Source organism: Argentina silus (genome assembly GCF_951799395.1).
Source record: "Argentina silus genome assembly, chromosome: 19".
In the NCBI taxonomy this organism is placed as follows: Eukaryota; Metazoa; Chordata; class Actinopteri; order Argentiniformes; family Argentinidae; genus Argentina; species Argentina silus.
The window spans coordinates 6,030,083-6,051,135 of NC_139673.1; the positions used below are offsets into that span (position 1 = coordinate 6,030,083).

Below are 21,053 nucleotides of genomic sequence, written 5' to 3' on the forward strand. Positions count from 1 at the left end.
AGACCAGGAGTGTGTGTTAGTCATGACAAGTTTGGGTTGACTGACAACTCATAAACACCAACTTTTGGTATTGGTAGAATTATTGGAAGTATTATTTTAGTTTAAATTTAAAACAGAGGCCTGCAACACATTGTGTGTGAAGGTCTCAGTGCATATGGTGTGTGTCAGTGTGTGTAAGCAGACCATTGACAGTAGATACTCAATTTGAGCACTCACAGAAAAGCTGAACCTGTCTACTAACAGAAATAAATGAGACACAATATGTTGCCGGTCACTGTTTTGATTTTAAGACTGCAATAATTCTACCAACACCAAAATTTGGCTTGTATGAGATGTTTGTAAAAACCAAACTTGTCATGATTGAAACTAATATAAACAATATAAGCCTAGTACAGTACAGTCTGGGTAGGATTACAGTGTGTGTGCTTTCCGAGCAACAGTGACTGCCCGATGCGTGATTGTCCTATCAGGGTCTGTTTTATCAGGGCATCAGGGCAGCGCATGGGGGACTTCTCTCAAAGAGATGCCCCATCACATGACCTTCTGGAGACTTGCGTGCAGGGACGTAATTACACAGCACAATTACAGTAACTCAAATCTGGGTATGATATGACTTTAGAGTAAACATCTCTGATTGGACATAAGCAACAGGAAGACAACAGAGCAGCTTTGGGACTTTGGGCCCCTCCGGTGTGCATCTCCACAGGGACGCCAAAAGCTAGTTAGCCATATCATTCCCAAGTTTCCTCATTTCATAGTTGATCTTCGATTAGAGCCCTCAAATGCTCCACCATGTACCTTTGTTAAACAAACGTTTTGTTAAACAAACGTCTCGATCCGACAAGGATCTTCGACAGGTCAACCGTTGTTTGTTTAAATATGGTACGTGGTGGGGCATGAGTGTGCGGGCTTTATTCATTCCATACAGATTTTTCTCGACCTTGCACCCCACCAAAGGATGTGCATTTATTTAATTTATTTTTTGTTGAGGGGGGGGGTTAAATATGTTTATAGGGCATTTCTGCTTTATTGGGACAGAGACAGTAGGATTGACAGGAAGGATAAGAGAGAGGAGAGGGTCAGAATCGAACCTGGAACCTTGTGATTATGTGGTATGCGTATTACTGTGCTATGCCACTAAGTGCCCCAAGGATGTGCGTTTTGACCATATTTCATAGTCCATTCGTCCATTTTGACATACAATTGTGTTTCAGTTCAACATGGTGGCTAAACTGGGACAGAATTAGTTAGACGTGATAAAAATGACCTCACACACACACAACAAAAAAGACAACACCATCTGGTTTAAGTTAGCTACAAAACCACTTTATTGAAAAAGCAGATTATATCATCTACAGTTAAATGATACGTCCCGATTTAATACATTAAATAACTTTAGACTTTTCATGTTTAGATAAATAAATCTAGTTTCCTTTTTTATGAACCATCTAGGTAATCAAACACGTAGCGATACAAAAGTGAAGTAACAGGTGTCAGATGTGCTTATTGGAACTACTGGTAAGAGAGAAAAGGCTTCACTTTCAGAAACATTTCTGACAGAGAATGAAACAAAAACTAGGCTCTTTATGTACAGGGAAACTAGCTGTGCGCTATGCCAAACAAAATGGAATTGAAGTAGTATTTTTAAAAAAGGTGTATTATTATTTAAGACATCCTTAAAAAGGGATAAACTTCTTGTCAAGGTTAAACATGTCTGCTTTAAGGAACATGATTTGAGATCGATATGGGGTGTCTTACTGTGCTATCAAAACAACTATAGCTCAGAAAATGCCATTGCCTCAGTCTTCAAGTAAAATACACATTCCTTGACTAGGAGTCTCGTACTATGCTGAGATTCAGTTTATCTACCATCGAAAGGGAATTTCCCAGCAACACATGTAAGGATACACCTTTTTTTCTTTGCTTTCGCAAAATGCACAAGTGGGAGCAGAAAAAAAAAACAGATTGCCAAACATACACTAATAATTACATTCGAAAGAATCTCATTGAGGATAACATCAAAAAGCACATAATGCCTGCGCTGTCCCTTCCTCTCTTTAATCTCTATACCAGCCTCCTCCTTCGTAGTTAGATTCAGTAGTATGAGAGGAGACGGTGGTCCTCTGTGTACTGGGAGCAGGTACTGTATGAGCCCATCTTTTCTGTTGGGGAAAGAGTAAGGGGGGGGGGTCGTTGTGTGGAGCTGGATGGCTGCTGACGCTGCAAGCTGCCTTGCTCACACAAAGGGGTGCGTGCACCATGGCCCTGCCACTGGTGCGCGTGCACACACACACACACACACACACACACACACACACACACACACTCAGACACACACTCAGACACACACTCAGACACACACTCAGACACACACTCAGACACACACACACACACTCAGACAGACAGACACACAGACACACACACATACACACGCGCACACACACACACACACAACCAGCAAGGGAAAACACCACGGGGGGATTCCCTAGAGACGCGGGTGGGACCAGCAACTCCGGGTTTTCAGGGACCTCCTCCCACAACACAAGCAGACAATCTGATGGGCCATTAGGACACACTAACGTGTTCTGTCTTAAGGCATAAGGACATGTGGAGGCTCTTTACGGTTGGTCACAGGCGGTGCTACCATACTTGACAAAACCAGTGTCTGGGGAAACATGTTAAGAGCCAGTGTCACAAAGATGTGTGGCTCATGTGAACCAAAGCAAACACAGTGTCCTTGAGGAGAAATGATACAACGGACCAATACCCTTACAGCTCGTTTGGCCTCAGATTCCATTTGATAATAATAATAATAATGAAAAAAAAAAAAAGAGACTACGCTTTTTTTCTATTCTTATGTGGAAAATGTCTGCAAAATATATATTGATATATATAAAAGACAATCTATGTGCATCTAACTTATTTTTTTTCGCATTATATAATCGTTAAGACACTTGCTTGTGAATCTCTCGAGGTCACGTCTAAGACGGCTAAGTGGAATGAGTGCCAGGGCAATGTGGCCAATGACGGTGCTCGAGGGCCGCCTCGGACATCCGCTATGCCAGGGGGCACAGGGGAGCAAAAGGGGGGAAGGAGGGGTGTCTCACAGTCACAAGGGGGCGGTGGGTACCCTTGCATAGGCATTAGGAGCCATAGCTGGACTGTGGCACCGTGTGGCAGGGCTCTGTGTGGCTGTGTGCCCCTCTGTGAGAGGCCACTCTGAAGGCACGGCATGCCCACCCCAGGCCCTGCCAACCCTGCCAGTGTGCTGGAATGTAGCAGCGAGTCCGCGGCCTTGTGGCGCCATGATGGTCAGCGCTCTCCATGACGGAGGAGCAGTAAATGCATCATGGCGCTCGGCCTCGGTCAGCGCGGAGGAATGAAAAACAAAAAGGGGGAAAACGGGAGAGGGGGAGAGAGAGAGAGAGAGAGCAGCCCCCTCCCCTCCCTCCAGCTTGGGCCCCCTTGTGATAAATGTGCAGGGGTCAGGGGCTGTGACGTCAGCCTGGGCCTCTGGGCGGACCCGGACCTCGGCTCCAGTGTTTGGAGACCAAAAAGGAGGAAGGGGAGAGAAAGCCAAACAGATGGAGGAGACATGGACCGTTTCCCAGCCCCTTCAGTCTTCTCGTGGTGGGCTTTGCGGTGGGAGCTGTCGTTGTATGTTAAGTCCAAGTCCATGGCCTCTTATCTTCCCTCTCGGGAGGGGGGGGGGGGGGGGGGGGGGAAGGGGCCTCCCAGGGACTGTTGTGCAACCAGGAGGTGGTTCCAAGGGCGTGTCTTTCCTTCTGTCTCAGGTGGTCACCTGGTTGGCTGGCTGGTTGGCTGGCTGGCTGGCTGGCTGGCTGGCTGAGAGGCGCATTGTGTTTGGTCGCACCTCGTTGCCCCCTCCTCACAGCTCGGTGACGTGCAGGGGGTAGCTGGGGGGCGGGTGTGGGTGGGGCTGCACCTTCAGCCTGTGGATGTGGCAGCTGTGACAGAGCAGGTGACCGTCCAGGGGGTAACAGCGATGGCCCTCCTCGTCGTTCAGCTGGAGGGCACAGTCCTACACAACACAGAGATGGATAGACTCTCAACACAGTGGCATAGAGTAGACTGACACGTTCTGATACAGGGACGAGCTTCACCACTGAGACACTTCCCGTGGCTCTGTCCATGGCACCTTTCCACTTAAAACGTGGCTGCTAAGGGGTGGTACCGTCAGGTTCACAGAGGGAGGTCGAAACCATTTATTCAATATGGAATTCCTTTTCCATCTCCCGCCTCACTGGACTTTACACCACCTCGGATGACTGTCTATCTGTCCCAAAGGACTCACTGAATGATTACCTATTGCAAAACAAAATTCCTTTATCAATTACCAAGAAGGGGATATGACGCACAACGGAATGTGCACCGGTAAAATGAGTAAACCAGCTTTTGCAGCTTTGTTTCGTGTGCCGACTCAAAATTCCACTTACACACACATACTGTTTTGTCAGGGAATAAGGCACGGCTTCAAACGCCTCTCAGCCATTCACAACGCTTGTTCTGATCAAACCGTTGTATAACAGACATTAATAATATTCTAAATCCATGGCTAGATAAAATTCCATAAATAAATGAGTTAAAGAGCCCTGAATAAGTAAGCATGGCATGTGAGGCTGGGCAGACACACCTCGTCCCCAGGCTATTGAACACAGCGCATATCAGCCTTGAATAACCAATCAAACCTGACCTTAGTGGGAGTGCATTTACAGAGTAAAGTATTTGTTATTAGCTGATGTTAGCGAATCACACGGCTGTGAGGCGCGTCTCCGAATCATAAACATGTAGTGTGCCAGCACCGAGGGGAAGTGCTGTGGGAGGTGACTGAGGCGGGGTAATGATCTATTGGTTTAACGGCCAAGGCCAAGTTTGACACATTCTGGTCCACCAGAATGTCTGGGAACGAGACTAGACACAAACAAACAAACCAACAAAGTAATGACACTGTCTCACCTCGCAGTGATAGCACTCCACGTGGTAGTCCTTGTCCATGGACACCACCCGAATAGTCTCCTCAGAGCCCTGGGATAACACACAATCACAGTGAGACACCCTGACCACTCCACTGGGCCTGACTACACCCTGACCTTTTTTTTTTTTTTGAGTGGGGCAGTTCCACTCTTATATTTTTCATCTTTATTGGATAGAGACAGTGGAGAGAGACAGGAAAGTAAGGAGGAGAGGGCATGTCAGCAGGGCATGGGCCAGATTCGAACCCATGCCAACATGGGCATACGTGTGCCCTGGAATGGTAGACCACTGGACCACCCCAGGCCACACGACTAATATCAATACAGACAGACAGGAGCTGAGGTGACAGGCAGTCACTGGCTCATTACCTGGGCTGGGAGGATCGGCTGGTTGCAGGAGGCACACTTCGGGGCAAAAACCCTGTGGGAGAAAACAGAGTAAGTCTCACTGAAATAACATCTTTACTTATTTATGTACCTGTTTATTTTCATTATCCTACAAGACCGAAATTCAGTCGGCTGTACAGCTTCCACTATAGTATACCACAATATACACTTAATTTCACTCTCAACACAAAACAGAACTAGAAAAAGTGGAATGAAGAAACTCTTGCATGTAGACTTCATCATCCGTTGTCCTTACGTGTGGTAGTCTTTGACACAGTAGATGTTGTTCTCCACGTCCACAGTGAAAGGCACCCCATCCAGACCCTCTTTGCACACCACGCAACGGAAGCAGCCGGGGTGGTAGGCCTTGCCCAGAGCTTGTAGGATCTGCGTGTGCGCACACACACATACACACACACACACACACACACACACAAAGAGATAACAGTAAGACAAGAGAATGAGCTCACTCAGCATCAACAGTATCAGTGTGGCACACCCGCCTCATGGCATTGGGGAGGCGTTCATGACAAGAGAGAAACAGAAACAAACTATGTGGTGTGTGATGTCATATGTCAAGAGGAGATACAGTATTTCAAGAGGGAGTCCAGATTAAAAGAACACTGACGGTCTTATCAAGCGAGCTTTCCTATGAGACTCTTACCATCTCCATGATGAGGTGGCCGCACACAAAGCACTTCTCAGCTGTCTGCTGAAAGCCAGAGTACTGTAGGAGAGGGGAAGAAAAGTGGACTTTATGTTTCTGACATTCCGTATGAATCAAACTTTTTTTAAATGATTTATTATTACACATTTTTACAGCTGGAGGGTACGGTTGAGAGATCAGATGGTTGAGAGTACAAACATTACAAATTTATGAATAAGGATTTTTTTTTGTCAAATGTGGGAAAAGTGCTCGGGAAGCCCTAATTACGTGTCTAACAAAAGCTTGTAGGGGACTTGGAACACTGGCTGGGCATTTGCATCCTCCCTCTCCTCCAACACTACCTATAGGGGGTGCTGTTGCGCTCTTTATTGAGGTGTAAAAGGAGTTGGTCCTTTTTTCCTTTGTCTCGATGCTGAGACATACAGGGGCAACTAGTGCCAATTACTGCAACAACAAATCTAAATCTATCCAAACAGAGCAACCCACTAACACAAGGTCCAAGACACCGGGGGAGGCAGAAATTGGAGGATGGGCTCAATGAAATGCATGGAATGGAATGAGGAATGCTATCAAACGTGTGCAAGACACACAACCAGAGCACAGTCAGTCTCAGACTTAGCCTCCAACCTACAATCTTGCACCAGTCATTAGCATGAGGTGACCATCTGCAGAGCACATGCCCCCAAGGTCGTGACCTGATGACAGGGGGGTTGGGGGGGCAGTAGGGCAGCAGGTGGAGGTGGGTAGTGCGGGGGGAATCCTCCAGGCCGCTTCTCCCATCCTCCCCTAAACATGCCATCTGTCAGACCCCGGAGACACGGCAGAGCAGAGCTGGTCAATACTCAGCCGGAGGAGGTGGTGGAGGGGGGAGGGGGGCTTTGTCACATCAACCATCTGACCCCCAGGATCAATCTTTATGAGGAGCCCCTTATCCTGCTCATAGTGCTCATCCTCTCAACCAATAGGAAACACTGTTTTGGGTTCCACCCAATATAAGGGATTACTTTATATTTTACGAATGGCGACCAGGTACCATTCAGGTTTCAAACCCGGACCTGGTTGTAAGAGCAGCGTCCCAAAGAGTAGATGAGAGGTGTGCATTCGAAATCTAAAAGGGAACAGCTTTTAAAGAGTCTTGTTGAAGTACTGATTATGGACCGGTCATTCGATAGCACCTGGCTCTGTTTCTCCTTGTATTGGCAAACCTAGGCAGATGGATCTAGTGTGGCTGGGACCTACAGCTGCCCGGAGTCACCTCTACTCCTACTCCTATAGTAAGTCCTGGGGAGCAGAGGGGTAATTGTGCTCCTTTGGGAAATTTGGGGGAAATTAGTGGAAATTGGGGGGGTGGTGCTTAACTTTAATTGTAGCACTGTAACGTCTGTTTCCTCTAGAGGTTTGTAGAATGTGCAAGAACTCCACCCCACCCCAGAGTCATTCACGATGGGGTGAGTTTGTGAGAGAGATATGGAGCACTCAGCCTCTGAGCATCACACGCTCGCCCCTTTCCAAGCACACACACACACAGACACACACACACACACAAAAACACAAAAACACACACACACATCTTTTATTTTTTTTACTCACCAGGAAATCCTCTTCACAATACACCTTGCCGTTGACATTGTAGAAGGCTTTCCCTCTCAGCCTCCTCCCTGAAAAAAAAGTAGAAACGTTATGGATACCATGTGATTTTGCCAAGTTTCAAGCTTGCAAAACCACACACAAAGCCATTAAGTTACAGTATGCCAAAAATAGTTTATAGGAGTTGTTCTTATAAAAAAAGTGTGATCTCCTTCTGTTGAGAATAATTGAAATCCCCTGGGGCTCGACTCTCCACCACTGTTCCCCTCTCACACGCCTTTCATCACCCTCTGTTCCCTGAGAGACACAACAACAGGACCTAACAGGAAACACCGGTGGCCAGAGCAGATGGCAGCCTAATGTAGTAGGTGACACACACTGCTGGCATCACTGTTTCATTGCTCTGTTCATCGATCCCCCACAGGTTCCCACTCGCATCCTGCAAACAATCAATACAACATGCACAAGCTGCTAACCACCCCCCCCCCCACCCCCCAACACTGTGGGCTCCCCCGGCTATTGTGAAGAGCTCACACACTCACTCACTCACACAGCCCAACAATAAGAACCCGGAGTAGAGAGAGGATCTTCCCATGTCCTTCACCAACGTCACCATTTTCACCCTCACATCAACACAGTGGCACCGCTGGTCAGTTCTCTGGGACCGTCTCCTCCATCATCTATCAGGAAGTCTCCAGGACAGCTCTCAAGCCTCAAGCCTCAGGAACATCTTCTCCTTACTCCCACTGGCCCGCCCTGGCCTTTGCACCCCCCACCCTGCGATGCTTTCCTTAAATGCATGCCCATTCATATTCACTAAACGGCAGCAAGTCCCTTTCTGGCAGTGGCGATGACTTCACCCTAGCCTGGCAGACGAAGCACATGGACCTCATAAATCTGGAGGATTAGTCAGATTTAATTGCCGCCCTGAACTGCCATTGATTTTATGGCTGTCCCGGCATGGGAAAGACATGTCCCCCTTTTTACACCCAAATTTATGCAATAGCTGTATTTCACACACACACACACACACACACACACACACACACACACACACACACACACAGTTTCACAATGCTGGGAGATAGCAATACATTAACACCCACATAAATGGCTGTAGCAGTGAAGAATGCGGTCCACACAATAGGTGAAACTTTTAAGACTGAGGCTGAGAGACAATTAGCATTAAGAGTCGGGGGGGGGGGGGGGGGGGGCGTGGGATGGGGACAGGGACTCTTTCCTGTTGACTGGGACTCGGCGCATGAGAAGCCATTTTCGGAGTGCCGAAAACTTTTTGCATACTTTTTTTGCGTAAAAACCCATTGCATTCAAGGCGACAACACGCACGGCAGTGCGCTCGGGCATGTTGCTGTGTGTTTGTCTGCGGCCTTTGCTCTGGCGAGTGGGTCTGGAAGGTGAAACACAAAGCCGCTGCGCTGACTGTGGTGCACTGCTAGGGGAGCGGGCAGCCTGAGCAAACGGGGACATTCTTTCTGCCTGAGGTCACTAGCTGGTCCCATTCAACCCCCCCTCCACCACCCCGCCACCCCCACAACCCCCTCCCTCGCTCCCTCATAGAGAGGGGGAGGGGGAGGGCTCCGTGCCTCTCTCTCTCTCTCTCTCTCTCTCTCTCTCTCTCTCCAGCCTTTGTCACAAGAGAGCACTGCAGTGGGGTGGGGCTCCTCCTCAGCTCACAGCGCCCAGGCACGGTGGGACATGTGGCATTTTCCATGGCGCTCAGGACCAAATGGCTCCCTGATTGGGATTTTACACTCTAGATGGTTCCCACTTTTACTGCTCCAACATTCACTTCCCATGACTCAGGGTTTTAATGGGCAGCTTGTTTCACAGACATGCTAGTAAAAGGCATTCATCTTGAAATAATGTGGGCATTTCAGCTATTTAACCCTTCCAATAGTCATTACTGAATATGATTGTTTTTCATTGGAATTAAGAATATAAATCATGGGGAGGAGAACATGCCCGGCCAGGTATCTGGTTCAACTGGACAGAGTGGTAGTTAGTGCCCCTGCCAGGCGTGTCCGTCTGGTGGTAGAAGGCCATCAGTCCCTCCTGCCGACTGCCCCTACTAATACCAGCCACAGCATCTGGACGTGGCGCTGAACCCGTGTCATCTCTCCAACCCAGCCGAAACAACAGCAGTGGAATGACCTCACTTTTCGGTGATTTAACGATCTGGTGATTTCATCCCTCAGTGATCTTAAATTCCTAGAATGACAACAATGTGCTGCTGAGTTCGGGTTCAGCTGGGAAGAGCCGTAGAACCTGTCCTCGCCGGCCTCTGCCTGTTCCAGCGGTATGTTATTGTGCCCCGTGAGGTGCAGACAGACAGTGCGTAGGTCTTGGTGACTCACTGAGACTCAGATGTACGATTCAAAGTACAGCCACAGTGCAGAGCCATTAGTCTTCCATAAAAATACAGACTGAGGGTTTATAAAAATCTGTCTGTCACGATGCTGCCTCCTAATGACCTGGCAATGGCAGCCAGAGGCCACTTTTCAAAACAAGAGACTAGATGGAATTCAAATGAATATCTTAACATCTACTCAACTCGATAGAAATGACACATCGACCAATGTGACACGTATACCATCTCTTTTATATTCAACTGCACCCCAATGCAAATGCCCATATGCTCAAGGTCCACACATCTCTCCTGTTGTGGGGGAAGCATGTACTCTCTCAGGTTCCACGGCCCCTCCCTCTCCCTCTCCCTCCGCCCCCTCCTCCCACTCTCTCCTCTCAGAACAAGTGGGCCTTTATCACCTGCGGGAGGGGAGGGGGGGGTGGAGGCTGGTGGATAGAGACAGACAGAAAGCCTGCTCAGTGCCGGGATAAGGATGCTGGAGGTGGTGACTCACTGAGATTGAGACTTCAGACGGGAATCTTTCGATCCCAGCAGCGTGAGCATGTGCAGGCCTGCTGCTTCCCCATAGTTCAGGGTTCCTCTTGGTGAGAACACAAAAGCGAACCAACAGAGCCATAACCGCATCTTTCTCTGAAATAAATCCCCCAAAACCTTGATTTATTGCAATCTCTCTTATATCACAAAATAAAGATACTGCCAAATACCTCAGTTGCTAAAGATAAGGGAGAGCCTCCTCCAATCTTGTGGCGGGTGTATAGTAGAAAGTTATTGTACATCATCAAACATTTGCCCTGCTCAGACAGCAAGTACCAACAGCTCACTTCAGCGACTCCTAGGACTCCGAGATAAACAGTCAAGTTGTTCACACCTCAGCCGTGTCCTGTGAGCCAGGTGCAGCCAGCGAGTGAGCAGACTGTTCATTAACAGGTCTCAAAAATGCAAGCCCATGGGCTGTTTCCTGAAGTGTCTGGTGTGAGAAGCAGCTTGTGTTACAGTAACACGGGAAAGTACTTGGAGTCACAATCACACCAGTGTGCCTCATAAAAGATGTGAGCTACCAGACAAAAGGTATGTGGGAGAGGGTGATCCAGTCAGGGCTTGGGTGTATACCGGGAGAGGCCGGTGGAGGTGGAAAATCGGAGGACGGGTTCATTGTAATGCATGGAATGAGAGGAATGGTTTCAAACACACGTTTAATACCGTTCCCCATTCCATTCCATGCATTGCAATGCAATGAGCCCGTCCTCCAGTTTTCTACCTCCACCAGTGTAAACACCAGTAGGAAATAAATAGGAGACTTCTCCAGAGAGAGGCACACTTTAGGACTAGATACTGTAGCTGTAACTTGGAAAGTAATGAGGAATGTGTGTGTGCGTGTGTTTATGTGTGTGTTGTTTGCTCAGAGCCTATGCCAGGCCTGCCCCCTCTGATAAGCAGGCCTGGTACACTTTGTGACTGTCTGATTGAGGTCCTCATGGGAAGGCCGACTGAAGTGGAGGGGGGTAGTTTGCATTCCTGGCCATTTCATGAAAAAAGGGTGCAACCATGGGAGTAAGCCAAGAGGAGGGCTCAATTATGCATGGTTAAACAAAGCCCAAGGCTACCAGCGAGCAATGTCTCAGCCAACTCTCTCTGGAGCTCCTGATTCTCCGGCAACCGTACATTTGGCACATTTTAGTCCAAAGTAAAAGAATAAAACAAACAGGCAACAAACAACATAGTCCAGATAAATCATTGCATTGTGTTATGGCATCTGGAGGCACTTTGAAACTAAACTTCTCAGTGGGCTTCAAAACACTCTGCTTAAAGGCAAACATTCCCATTCAAGAGACCGAAGAATACATCGCAGAGTTTACGTTAGACATAAACCATCTCAAGAGCCGAGATGGTCTGTGGAGTTATCATTTACAGAGACCCACACTAAGGCTGTAACTAAAGAATAAACAGGAGGACCTGTGCACTTATAATGGACACAGACGCCAAACTTAAACACATAAGTCTGAGCAGCCTGATCATTTTTCAGAGCATGCATTTTAATGGACATGAGTCATATTGTGCCTTTAATTAAGCAAGCATATCAGCTTAACTATACTTTTACTGTGTCACAAGGAATCTTTTGAGAAACTGCGGGGCAAGAGACACTGCCCCCTCATTCTTCACCCACACAATAAATCAGACAGAATATGTATTCAGTTACATGTAAATTATATGCATTTCTTCCAAAGCCAAAGGATCAGTATCCATGTATATCACACACATGAATGAAAGCAACCTTGCTCAAAACTCTTTCCGACTTTTCCCTCTTGTTTCCACTTGAAACAAGAGAGGAGTGTTGGAGTCAGGTGACAGGGCACCCACCCACACACACACACACAAACAATACGCATTTACACACTTTTGAGATAGACTTAACACCAGTCGCTAGTGTGTTTGTGAAACGTCCTCCTGAAATGCCCTCCTCAAATTTTACTGAGTACTCCCGGAACACAGTATTTGGGTAATGGCATCAACGCTGTCATTAAAAAAAAAACAAAGCCGGAAAGAAACATGGCTGATATCAGTCAGTGATGCTGATGATGAGTGGAAGCAGTGGACAGGTCTACACTTACCACAGGAGCAGCAGGTGAAGCAGTTGGTGTGGTAGAGATTCCCCATGGCCTGACAGGCCTGGCTGGCTCCGTACACACCCTTCCCGCATTTGATACAGATACCTGAGGGAGGGAACCATGGAGCAAATAAACACAGGTTAACATCAGCACCACGGGACATTATCATCACTTTCATAGCCTATGTTGTGAAAACATTACACAAACAACAACTAGGGAGGTGCATTTGAAAGATTTACAATGTTTGAGGACTCTCTGGAAATACTTTGAAATTGAATACTCGCAATGTAAATAAAGAAATGAAATGGCTTCAGGGTGAATCTTTGAGCTTAAATTGTTGAACATGATTCTCGATGGTCGAACCGCTGATGGAATTAACCACATTTATCAACTTACAAAGCATGTTATGATCACATGCTGAGCTGGGCGGTCAACCCCATGAACAGTATAAATGTTTATGTAGTTACATCATTGACTGTGTTTATTGTGAATACAACCACAGAATTCTTGCATTTCTGGTACTTTTTCAGTGTCCCTATAAGCAACAGATGTACCTTAGCTCATAGCTGCTACAGGGTTGTAAAGGATCATATCCTTGGGCCAAACTAATGTCCCTTTTGATGTAGTTGATTATAAAATGCACACATCTGACCTGTCATACACTCTTCTTGGGAGAATACACATCTGTGTGTAAGAAACCATTAACTAGAAATACATGAAACCAGGGTGTGAAGGAGAAAACAGGAAGCACTCTCTTAAGCACTATGGGAGGGTGAGTCAGCAGAAAGTCCCAAATGTTTTAGATGGTGTAATTCTTTCCTGTGGATGATCACTGATCTGAAACAACTGAATAGGTAAAAGAGAGATGAATTCTACACAGGTGCATCCTTGAAACCCACGAGTTGCAAGCCTGGTTCCTTTCATCCACCTAGTCCTTTCAGTCCAGTAGTGGTGACTGTTATTAAGAAGAAGGAAGGCATTCACTGATGGACTATTTGGACATAGCAACAGACCAATGATCCCCCTGCTCTCATGCACAAGATGGCCTCCGCCAGGGTCACATTCCAGAGTGAGTGCAGGGTCAAAGCCTGGGTGGGGTGAGTCCAGGGTCACCACGCCTACAGGACACAACATCCCAACAGGGGGCTGGCTACCCCCCCCCCACCACCACCATCCCCCCCATCCTATGATGACAGTCATGAAGAAAGAGTGAAATCTCTCAGAAAGAGCATCAGTCCATCTCAAACCATCTATTCCGATGGCATTTCAGCATAATGATACTAACCCTAACCCTAACCCCTTTCTCAAGCAGGCCAAATTAAATGGAGAGCTTGCCTTATAACGCAAGAGATGCAGTTTACCCTTCACTATAATCTTTCTTGTAGACTGCTCTGAACACTTCTTACACTTTGAGAAAACAGAGCCAAGACAATCCAAAGTGTACATATTCTCCCTTTAAGTGACAGGGTTTTGTATACAAGCTGGCTCAAAGTAAAATATTGGCATTTCCTTTTCCAACCTGAACTTGTGACTTGAACCTGAATGTGTTCCTGTACTCGACATTAGGGCTATTCTCCCTGATAAGGACGATGAGGGAAATCGTAAATCATCTTAATCGTCTCAACAATTTAGCCAAAATAAATACCTTTGATATCCTTTGGCAAGAAAATGAAATGTTACTGCCAGCTTCCTTGATACAATATCTTTGTCCTGTATCCCCTTGAAAAAACTACCCACTGAAATGTTACTAGTAGCCTAATAAATGAGCCAATAAATGTCAGTCTGTTCAGTTTGGAAAGTTGTGTTTCTGAGGGTTAAACATTCTCAACCAAAAACACACTGATTGTAATCTTTCCTCAGCTGACAGCATTTAAGAGTCTGATTAGGCGATGGCTGTCTGCCGATCTGAACAACCTCCAAGCCCGGCGTACAACTTATGGGCCATGAGAATGATCCTACATTGTCTTCAAAATGTTTCCCAACTCTTCCAGCAACATTTTTATGCAGCATGTATCCCTGTATGGTCACTGGAGCAACATACATGTATTCCATGGACACATTTGTGGACCAACATTGTTGGCAGATCTTGCACAGACATTTCAGCTCCGAAGATGGCATATCCTGAAGATGTTATGGCATGTCTATCATATAATCTGTTTGTCATGTCTAAAACAAAACAATGAGGAGACATTCCTAGAATGATGGAAGTTCATGTTTACCTCAGACTCTATTAAAACATCACAAGAACATCATACTTGACTGAAAGAATCTTAACCTCTGATACCGAACAAGCTGGGACCAGAACACATTGAAGGGCTGTCACAGTTGCAGTTCACAGATATATTTCACAGATATATTTCTGAGATAAGATGCCCTTCTGTGAAGATGACTTCCAGTGGATAAAGGTTGGAACTGAAAGGCAGCCGGGGCTTCGCAAGGTAAAAAAAAAAGGTTGTGTCGTCTTATCTAAAGGTTTTGGACCGAGTACTTACACTCCCCATCACTTCACAGTATCTCTACAAAGCAGGATACCATCACCCCCCCTCCTGCTCCTCCTCAAACACACACAGCAGTTTATTGTGCATTCTCCAGACCAAGGCCTCCTCTGGCTATCTCCATCCACAATGTTCCAGTCATATGCACTTGCCCCAAGCTTCCACAGTATCTCTACAGACAAGATAGCAGCGGTGAGCTGTTTGTAGAGGAGTGTGTTGACAATCAGGTGGGGGTAGAGCAACAATCTTATAGTCTGTTAAAATCATGTATTGGATAATAATGATAGGCTATTTTTTCAAACCAATATTTCCTTAATCCAGTCTCTCGGCTTTTGCTTATTTCCACATAAGGTATTGCTTATTTTCACTGGACTTCTACAACATGTGGAAGGCGCTTCAGTTAAAAATTGTAAACAAAACAACAAAGCATGTGTAACCACATAGTGTAATGTACATGTGCTTAACATTTTCTCAAGGCTTACCCTCCAGACCGGAAGGTTTGTGGAAACATTGTTTAATAGAATAGGAAAAAGGCTACGAACAAAAAAAACAACCTCATGATTTTATGAGGTCAGTTGACTTGAGAAGGATTTCCAAAACCATTGCTCCATCTCACATGGATGTGGTCAGAATTTTACGTGAGAGAAGGGAGAGGACAGAACAGGAAACTTCTCATTTGTTCTTAATATAAACCAGATCATTAATCCCTTGTGTCTCCATGGATACTCTGTGTCCACTGTGATAAGGACAGGACACCACTCTATAACCAATGTGGGAAAGAAAAACATTAGCCCTCATCAACAGCATCACACTGTGCTATCAATAGCTTTGGGGACGTCATTATAAATTGTAACATCGGCACAGAACAAAATGGATAATGCATCAAAAGATACATACAAGTGTATGCAAGGCTATTTGACATGATTATGGTCATGCACAGGCTAAATGTAAATACTTGGCCGAAACCTGGGGAATAGCATAAAAGCAGAAATAAGGCTGAAAACGATTACACTCCAGTCAAAATTCTGTGTTCCGTTTATTCACACAGGGACAGTGTGTTCTCTCTCCTCAAGAGTCCCTCGTTGCAAGAGGAATAGCAGCACTCATAACACTTAGCGTGTGTGCGACATGAAGCCCTAAAAATACTTTGTGAGAGTGAATTTATGTTTTACCCTGATGCATAATATATTGTGTTTTGTAGGTTCATGAATGTATTCGTCCGGAGACTACACAGAGAGGTTTCAGTGAGGGCTGGGGAGTGTGTGTGTGGGGGGGGGGGGGGGTGGGGTGGGTGACTGGTACAAGCTCAACGTCTGTGACAAGCATGTGCATGACTACTGTCATTATTATTCTGAGCAGGTGATCAGACTTGACCCCCACCAGCCATGTCTGGCCCGTGAGCCAAGATCGTGTGCCAAGTGTCTGGTGCTGCCTGACTCCCCACTGGCTGGTTAATGAAGGGCTTCGCGGGGGGGTTAGGGTGGGGGCAGGGAGGGTCCACTCCGGAGCTTCAATGCAGCTTGTCCCGGGCCAGCTGTTGATTCACAGCTACTTCGCCACCACAACAAACAGAGGCCACACAGGGGCCTAGAGGCAGAGCACGCAGTGTGTGACAGACCTCAAAAGCCCGGGCGATCAATTTCTCCGCTGTCGCCACGGAAACAGAGCCAGCTCTCTTTGGCCTAGTGTGAGGGGCTTCTGTCTGCAGTCTCCGCTCTCACCTGCTCCTCTGTGACAAATGAACAGCCGTGAGCTCTGAGCCAGTGCACTGGCCACAAAATCAAACCTCTGTTCTCACACCACAGCCATTTGTCTATCTGCAAATTCAAAAGGTGGACATGTTATCCTGTCCTTTCCTGCGGGGGAACATTTTTTAAGTGATTTTAAGTCTCAGCGAATTGGTTGCAGGGTGAGCATTCACGGAGAAAAGGCTCACAAACCTGATGTTAGCAGAAATGGCAAAGCAAAGTCTTCCAGAGGTCGACTGCAGTGCCCCTTTTCAACAAGCAAGACCACTGAATCACTGAAGGGTATCTGCTCCGACAGAACAGAAGGTTCCATTCAGCCCCACTCAGTACTGTGTAAACGTTTGCTCTGCCAAAACAGAAATTAGTATTTCCCTGCAAAACGCACTCTTATCTGCCACAGAGGGAGTTGTTGTTGGCATTGCAGAATACACATGTTATTTGTTAAGGTTGCAGCCAGACCTAGATGAGATGACAAATCGCAAAGAGGCTGGCCTTCTTATTCAATAGCCCCTGTTAAATAATGCATGCAGGTTAACAGCCATACCACTGTGGAACACAGCAACAGCAGGCCTATTTACAATAGGTTTCCCCTCCAGCTACTGAAATGCTTACATTGGTAACTATAATGAATTACTTAGGCCTGCTTAGAAACATCATGAACAAAAATAGTTTTGATGTATTATTTGTTACCAAAGAGATAGGCTACACTGACTACTGTGCAAGATTATGCAGAAGAAACCAAACGATTCTGAGAGATATAGGGTTAGGGTAGAGGCAGGATTCCCCAGCCCAAACCCAAACTCTGCCCTGGGGGGGGGGGGGGGGGGGGGTAAGTGCTTCCCCCCCACACCCAAGGACCTGATGAGGAGGGCTAGGGATACTCTAGGCGCCACCAGCCGGTTTTGATTGGCCAGTTGCTGGGCTGCTGTGACCAGGCCAGCTCCTTTCACCAATCAGTGGTCAGGTGGCTACACAGACAAAGCGGGCCAGATCACTAATGCTCCAATTAATCTAACACTCAGTCTTCGACATAAGCAAACACATTAAATATTTTGAAACACAGTAAATACTCATGTTTTTTTTTGTTTTGTTTTTTTAAATCAAATACTAATACTTTTTCACAGGTTAAAATAACTCACTAACATGTTGATGTACTACATCTATGATGTACCTGTACTGGAAATAAAGTCAATTGCACCAACAGAACAGGTGTTAACAAATCATTGTAAACACAGAGATAAAATATGATGTGGTGTGACAAGACGTGTTGTAGGTTGTAATAAGGTTGTAATGAGGTTGGTGGCCCCACTGAAGCTGAAGTAACCCTCAGACCAAAATGACTACGTGAGGGACCATAGGGCAATAAAGTTCAAGTTCATAACCCTTAGTCATATCAGACCACAAAACACACGACCAAACAACTTTAGCCAATAGGTATCAACTTGATCAACTTATGTCAATACACAGGTGACATTAACCTGAGTTGAGTTCATTGCATTCTCAGTATTTGTTCAACGCCAGAAATAAAATCATAAACGGTGCAAAATAGAATGTTGATCAAACATCAAAAATCAAGAATGATTATTTCTTATTGTGTTCATTACTTTCAACTCAAGATGATACATCGCCAATCTAAGGATGCTTTATCAAAACAATAACCTTTTTAGTCAAGATCAAAAACACAAATGGATTAATTTTGACACTCTGGAGTTTAACTTACCAAAGTATTCCTTTTTCATGTGCATCTCTAACTCCTTCTCGAGCTCTAAAGTGAGCGCTTCCAGCTTTCTTTCGGCTTGGCTCGGGCCACTATCGCGGCATGGGGTCACCTGGTAAGGTAGCTTAAACCTCTGGCCTGAGGCTGAGGTTTTCGTGGGGAGACCATAGTTAAATGACGATGGTGAACCGGCGGTCACCTCTGAACCCATCCCTGTCTGGGGTGACTGCTGTTGTTGGGTGTCTGTCATTGCCGAGAGCGCTTGGAGATGGATACGATTATGGACACCATTCGTATCTCCAAAATCTTGAATTAGTGTGTCCTCGTGCAAACCTGTTCCCAACATTGAGGACCGGGGTGAAGGCAGTTGGAGGTCCGGGTAGGTGCTCATGGATCCCCTAGAGCTGCGGGAACTTCTTGAGCTGTGACTCGAGATGCTTGAGCGGGGACTAACGACGCAGTTCGCCGTTGTCCCGGGTCTTGCGCTCCCGTCCTGGCTGCAGATGCTTGACCGGGGACTTGGCACTGGCATGCCATGCAAAACTGCACCCTCGAGATCATGGTTTCCCATAGGCATATATCGCGAATCGGAATAGCTAGATCGTGGACTGGTGGTGCAAGAATACTGGCTTGCTGTGCTTGACCTGGGGCTAATATGCCTTTGGTCGTACCCCATGCTAATGCCGCTCGTGCGGTTACTGCTGGGCTTACTACAGCAGTCATAGCTGTTCAGGCTGGCCCTCGGGCTGGAATGTTTACTTGTGTCGCTGGCTGTGCTTGCATAGCTAGACCGGGGACTAAGGACACTGCCCCCTTCACAGTGTACCAGACTGGACCTGGGACTGATGTACTTGTCTTGCCCTGGCACGACCAAACTCGTGCGCGGGCTACTGATGCTCGACCTCGGGCTTGCATGTTTGCTTTGCTCCTGAGAAGACAGGGAGGATGCTAAACTCGACCGCGGGCTGGTTGCATTGTATCTGCCGTCATGGTTGGTGGTAACGCAGATACTGTTGCATCTGTTGCCAGGTAGGGGTACTGGCTTGTTCAAAGCCACTCCGTCGTACGCGCTACCAGTGCTGTACCTATGCCCCTGCACCTCCAAAGAGTATCTCCGGTGCCGCTCGGATGCGCCGCTATAACACGGCAAAGCAACTTCGGATTTGGTGCAATAGCTGTCTTCATTATAAACTGTGTCTCTTTGAGGGGCACAAAAATCCACAGGAACAGCTCGGTTACCATTCACTGGGCGCACGGGAGCGGCATTGTACACTTTATTCCCAGACATGTAATTTTCTACGGTGTGGATTTGCTGGTGAGGCGCAGAGTTGCCATTCATTGTCTTACTTTTCTGCTCGGGTATCGCTGGAGCCGAAAAATCCAAATCAGGATTTATTACCATGTCCCTCCTTGTTGCACTGTACATCCCATCTTTGTATGCTTCATATAAGGAAAGATCCTCCATTAATTTACTCGCCCGGAGACCCAAATCCTCCTCATAATGATCCATGTTTTGCTCCCGAGGCGAGGAACAAGTTCAGAGAGAGAATGCACTACTCAGCCAACTACCGAGTAAGAGATAGCAGTAATTGCATTTCACATGGAAATCATAACAAAACCCAGGCTTAATACTAGCACCGTCGCTCGTTTGCTGAACGACCAGTGTGCTCGGAAATCTCTGCGCGCTGCATCTTCTTCTTCGAAAATATGAGCCCTTTTCACAAAGTTTCAACGACAGGATACGTTTGTCAACTTCAGTTTTTGTTAAGTTGAAAGGTCTTTACAGTCAATGGCGCGCTGCGCGGAGGAATTTTCCCTTGTTAGTTTTTCTCCAGTTTACCTAAACACCCCCAAATTTGAATTTCTAGTTAACTAAATATTCCAGAGAGTTATCAATATACACATCTTAGTTATTACATTACAGAAAATGCTGTAAAATGAGTTTTAAACGCAACTTTGCGCAGGGGACTCGTTTGTGGAGAAGGAATGCGAGGAAGTAGACAGGGTGCGCTGCGCCTCTCTGGAATGTGGTTAATGCTGGAGCGAAACAATGATTGCGACCAACTCAGCAAGGGGGTGCCGAGTTTGAAAAAGAATAGTCCCGAGAGGGTACGTCTGCATTCATCTCAGCCTTAAAAACGGTCACAAAAGACTAGTCTCACCTGGCCCAACTTCCTTTGCTTCTGTAGGCCTATCAGGAACAGCTTCACTGAATTTGGATGGTTTGTTTCAAATAACATAGAAAAAGACAGAGATAGAGATGGATATGCCTAAGTCTAAGTATAAGCACCATGCAGACTATTCTTCTTGGAGGGCTTCTGCCACTGAAATGCGGCTCGCATTTGTCTCCTTAGATGATTTGACCTTTTTTTCATTGCAAGTAACCTTCAATTACAATGTGCGATCAACATGGCACTATAGAGATGCAACTCATCTAATTTACTTTGTGTTCCAAATGATGGT

At 46.5% G+C, this 21,053-nt stretch overlaps 1 protein-coding gene across 1 annotated transcript; it reads right to left on the reverse strand.

Annotated features, from left to right (window-relative positions):
• Positions 1-1,310: 1,310 nt before the first annotated feature.
• On the reverse strand, positions 1,311-20,510 carry wtip (WT1 interacting protein). Its single transcript, XM_083691342.1, has 8 exons — positions 18,594-20,510; positions 12,634-12,735; positions 7,639-7,706; positions 6,046-6,108; positions 5,638-5,768; positions 5,364-5,415; positions 4,978-5,046; positions 1,311-4,042 (listed from the first exon to the last, which is right to left on the reverse strand). Exons 1-8 carry the CDS (start codon positions 20,098-20,100, stop codon positions 3,890-3,892), a joined length of 2,145 nt encoding a protein of 714 aa, XP_083547468.1. The 5' UTR covers positions 20,101-20,510; the 3' UTR covers positions 1,311-3,889.
• Between the last annotated feature and the right edge of the window lie 543 nt (positions 20,511-21,053).

What these genes read in the sequence shown, in the direction of transcription:
- wtip (XM_083691342.1), bottom strand. Translation starts at nt 20,100, where the DNA reads ATGGATCATTATGAGGAGGATTTGGGTCTCCGGGCGAGTAAATTAATG. An exon ending in CATGAAAAAGGAATACTTTG is followed by an intron (nt 12,736 to 18,593) that starts GTAAGTTAAACT and finishes TCCCTCCCTCAG; the next exon opens with GTATCTGTATCAAATGCGGG. An exon ending in ATTGTGAAGAGGATTTCCTG is followed by an intron (nt 6,109 to 7,638) that starts GTGAGTAAAAAA and finishes CCTCTCCTACAG; the next exon opens with TACTCTGGCTTTCAGCAGAC.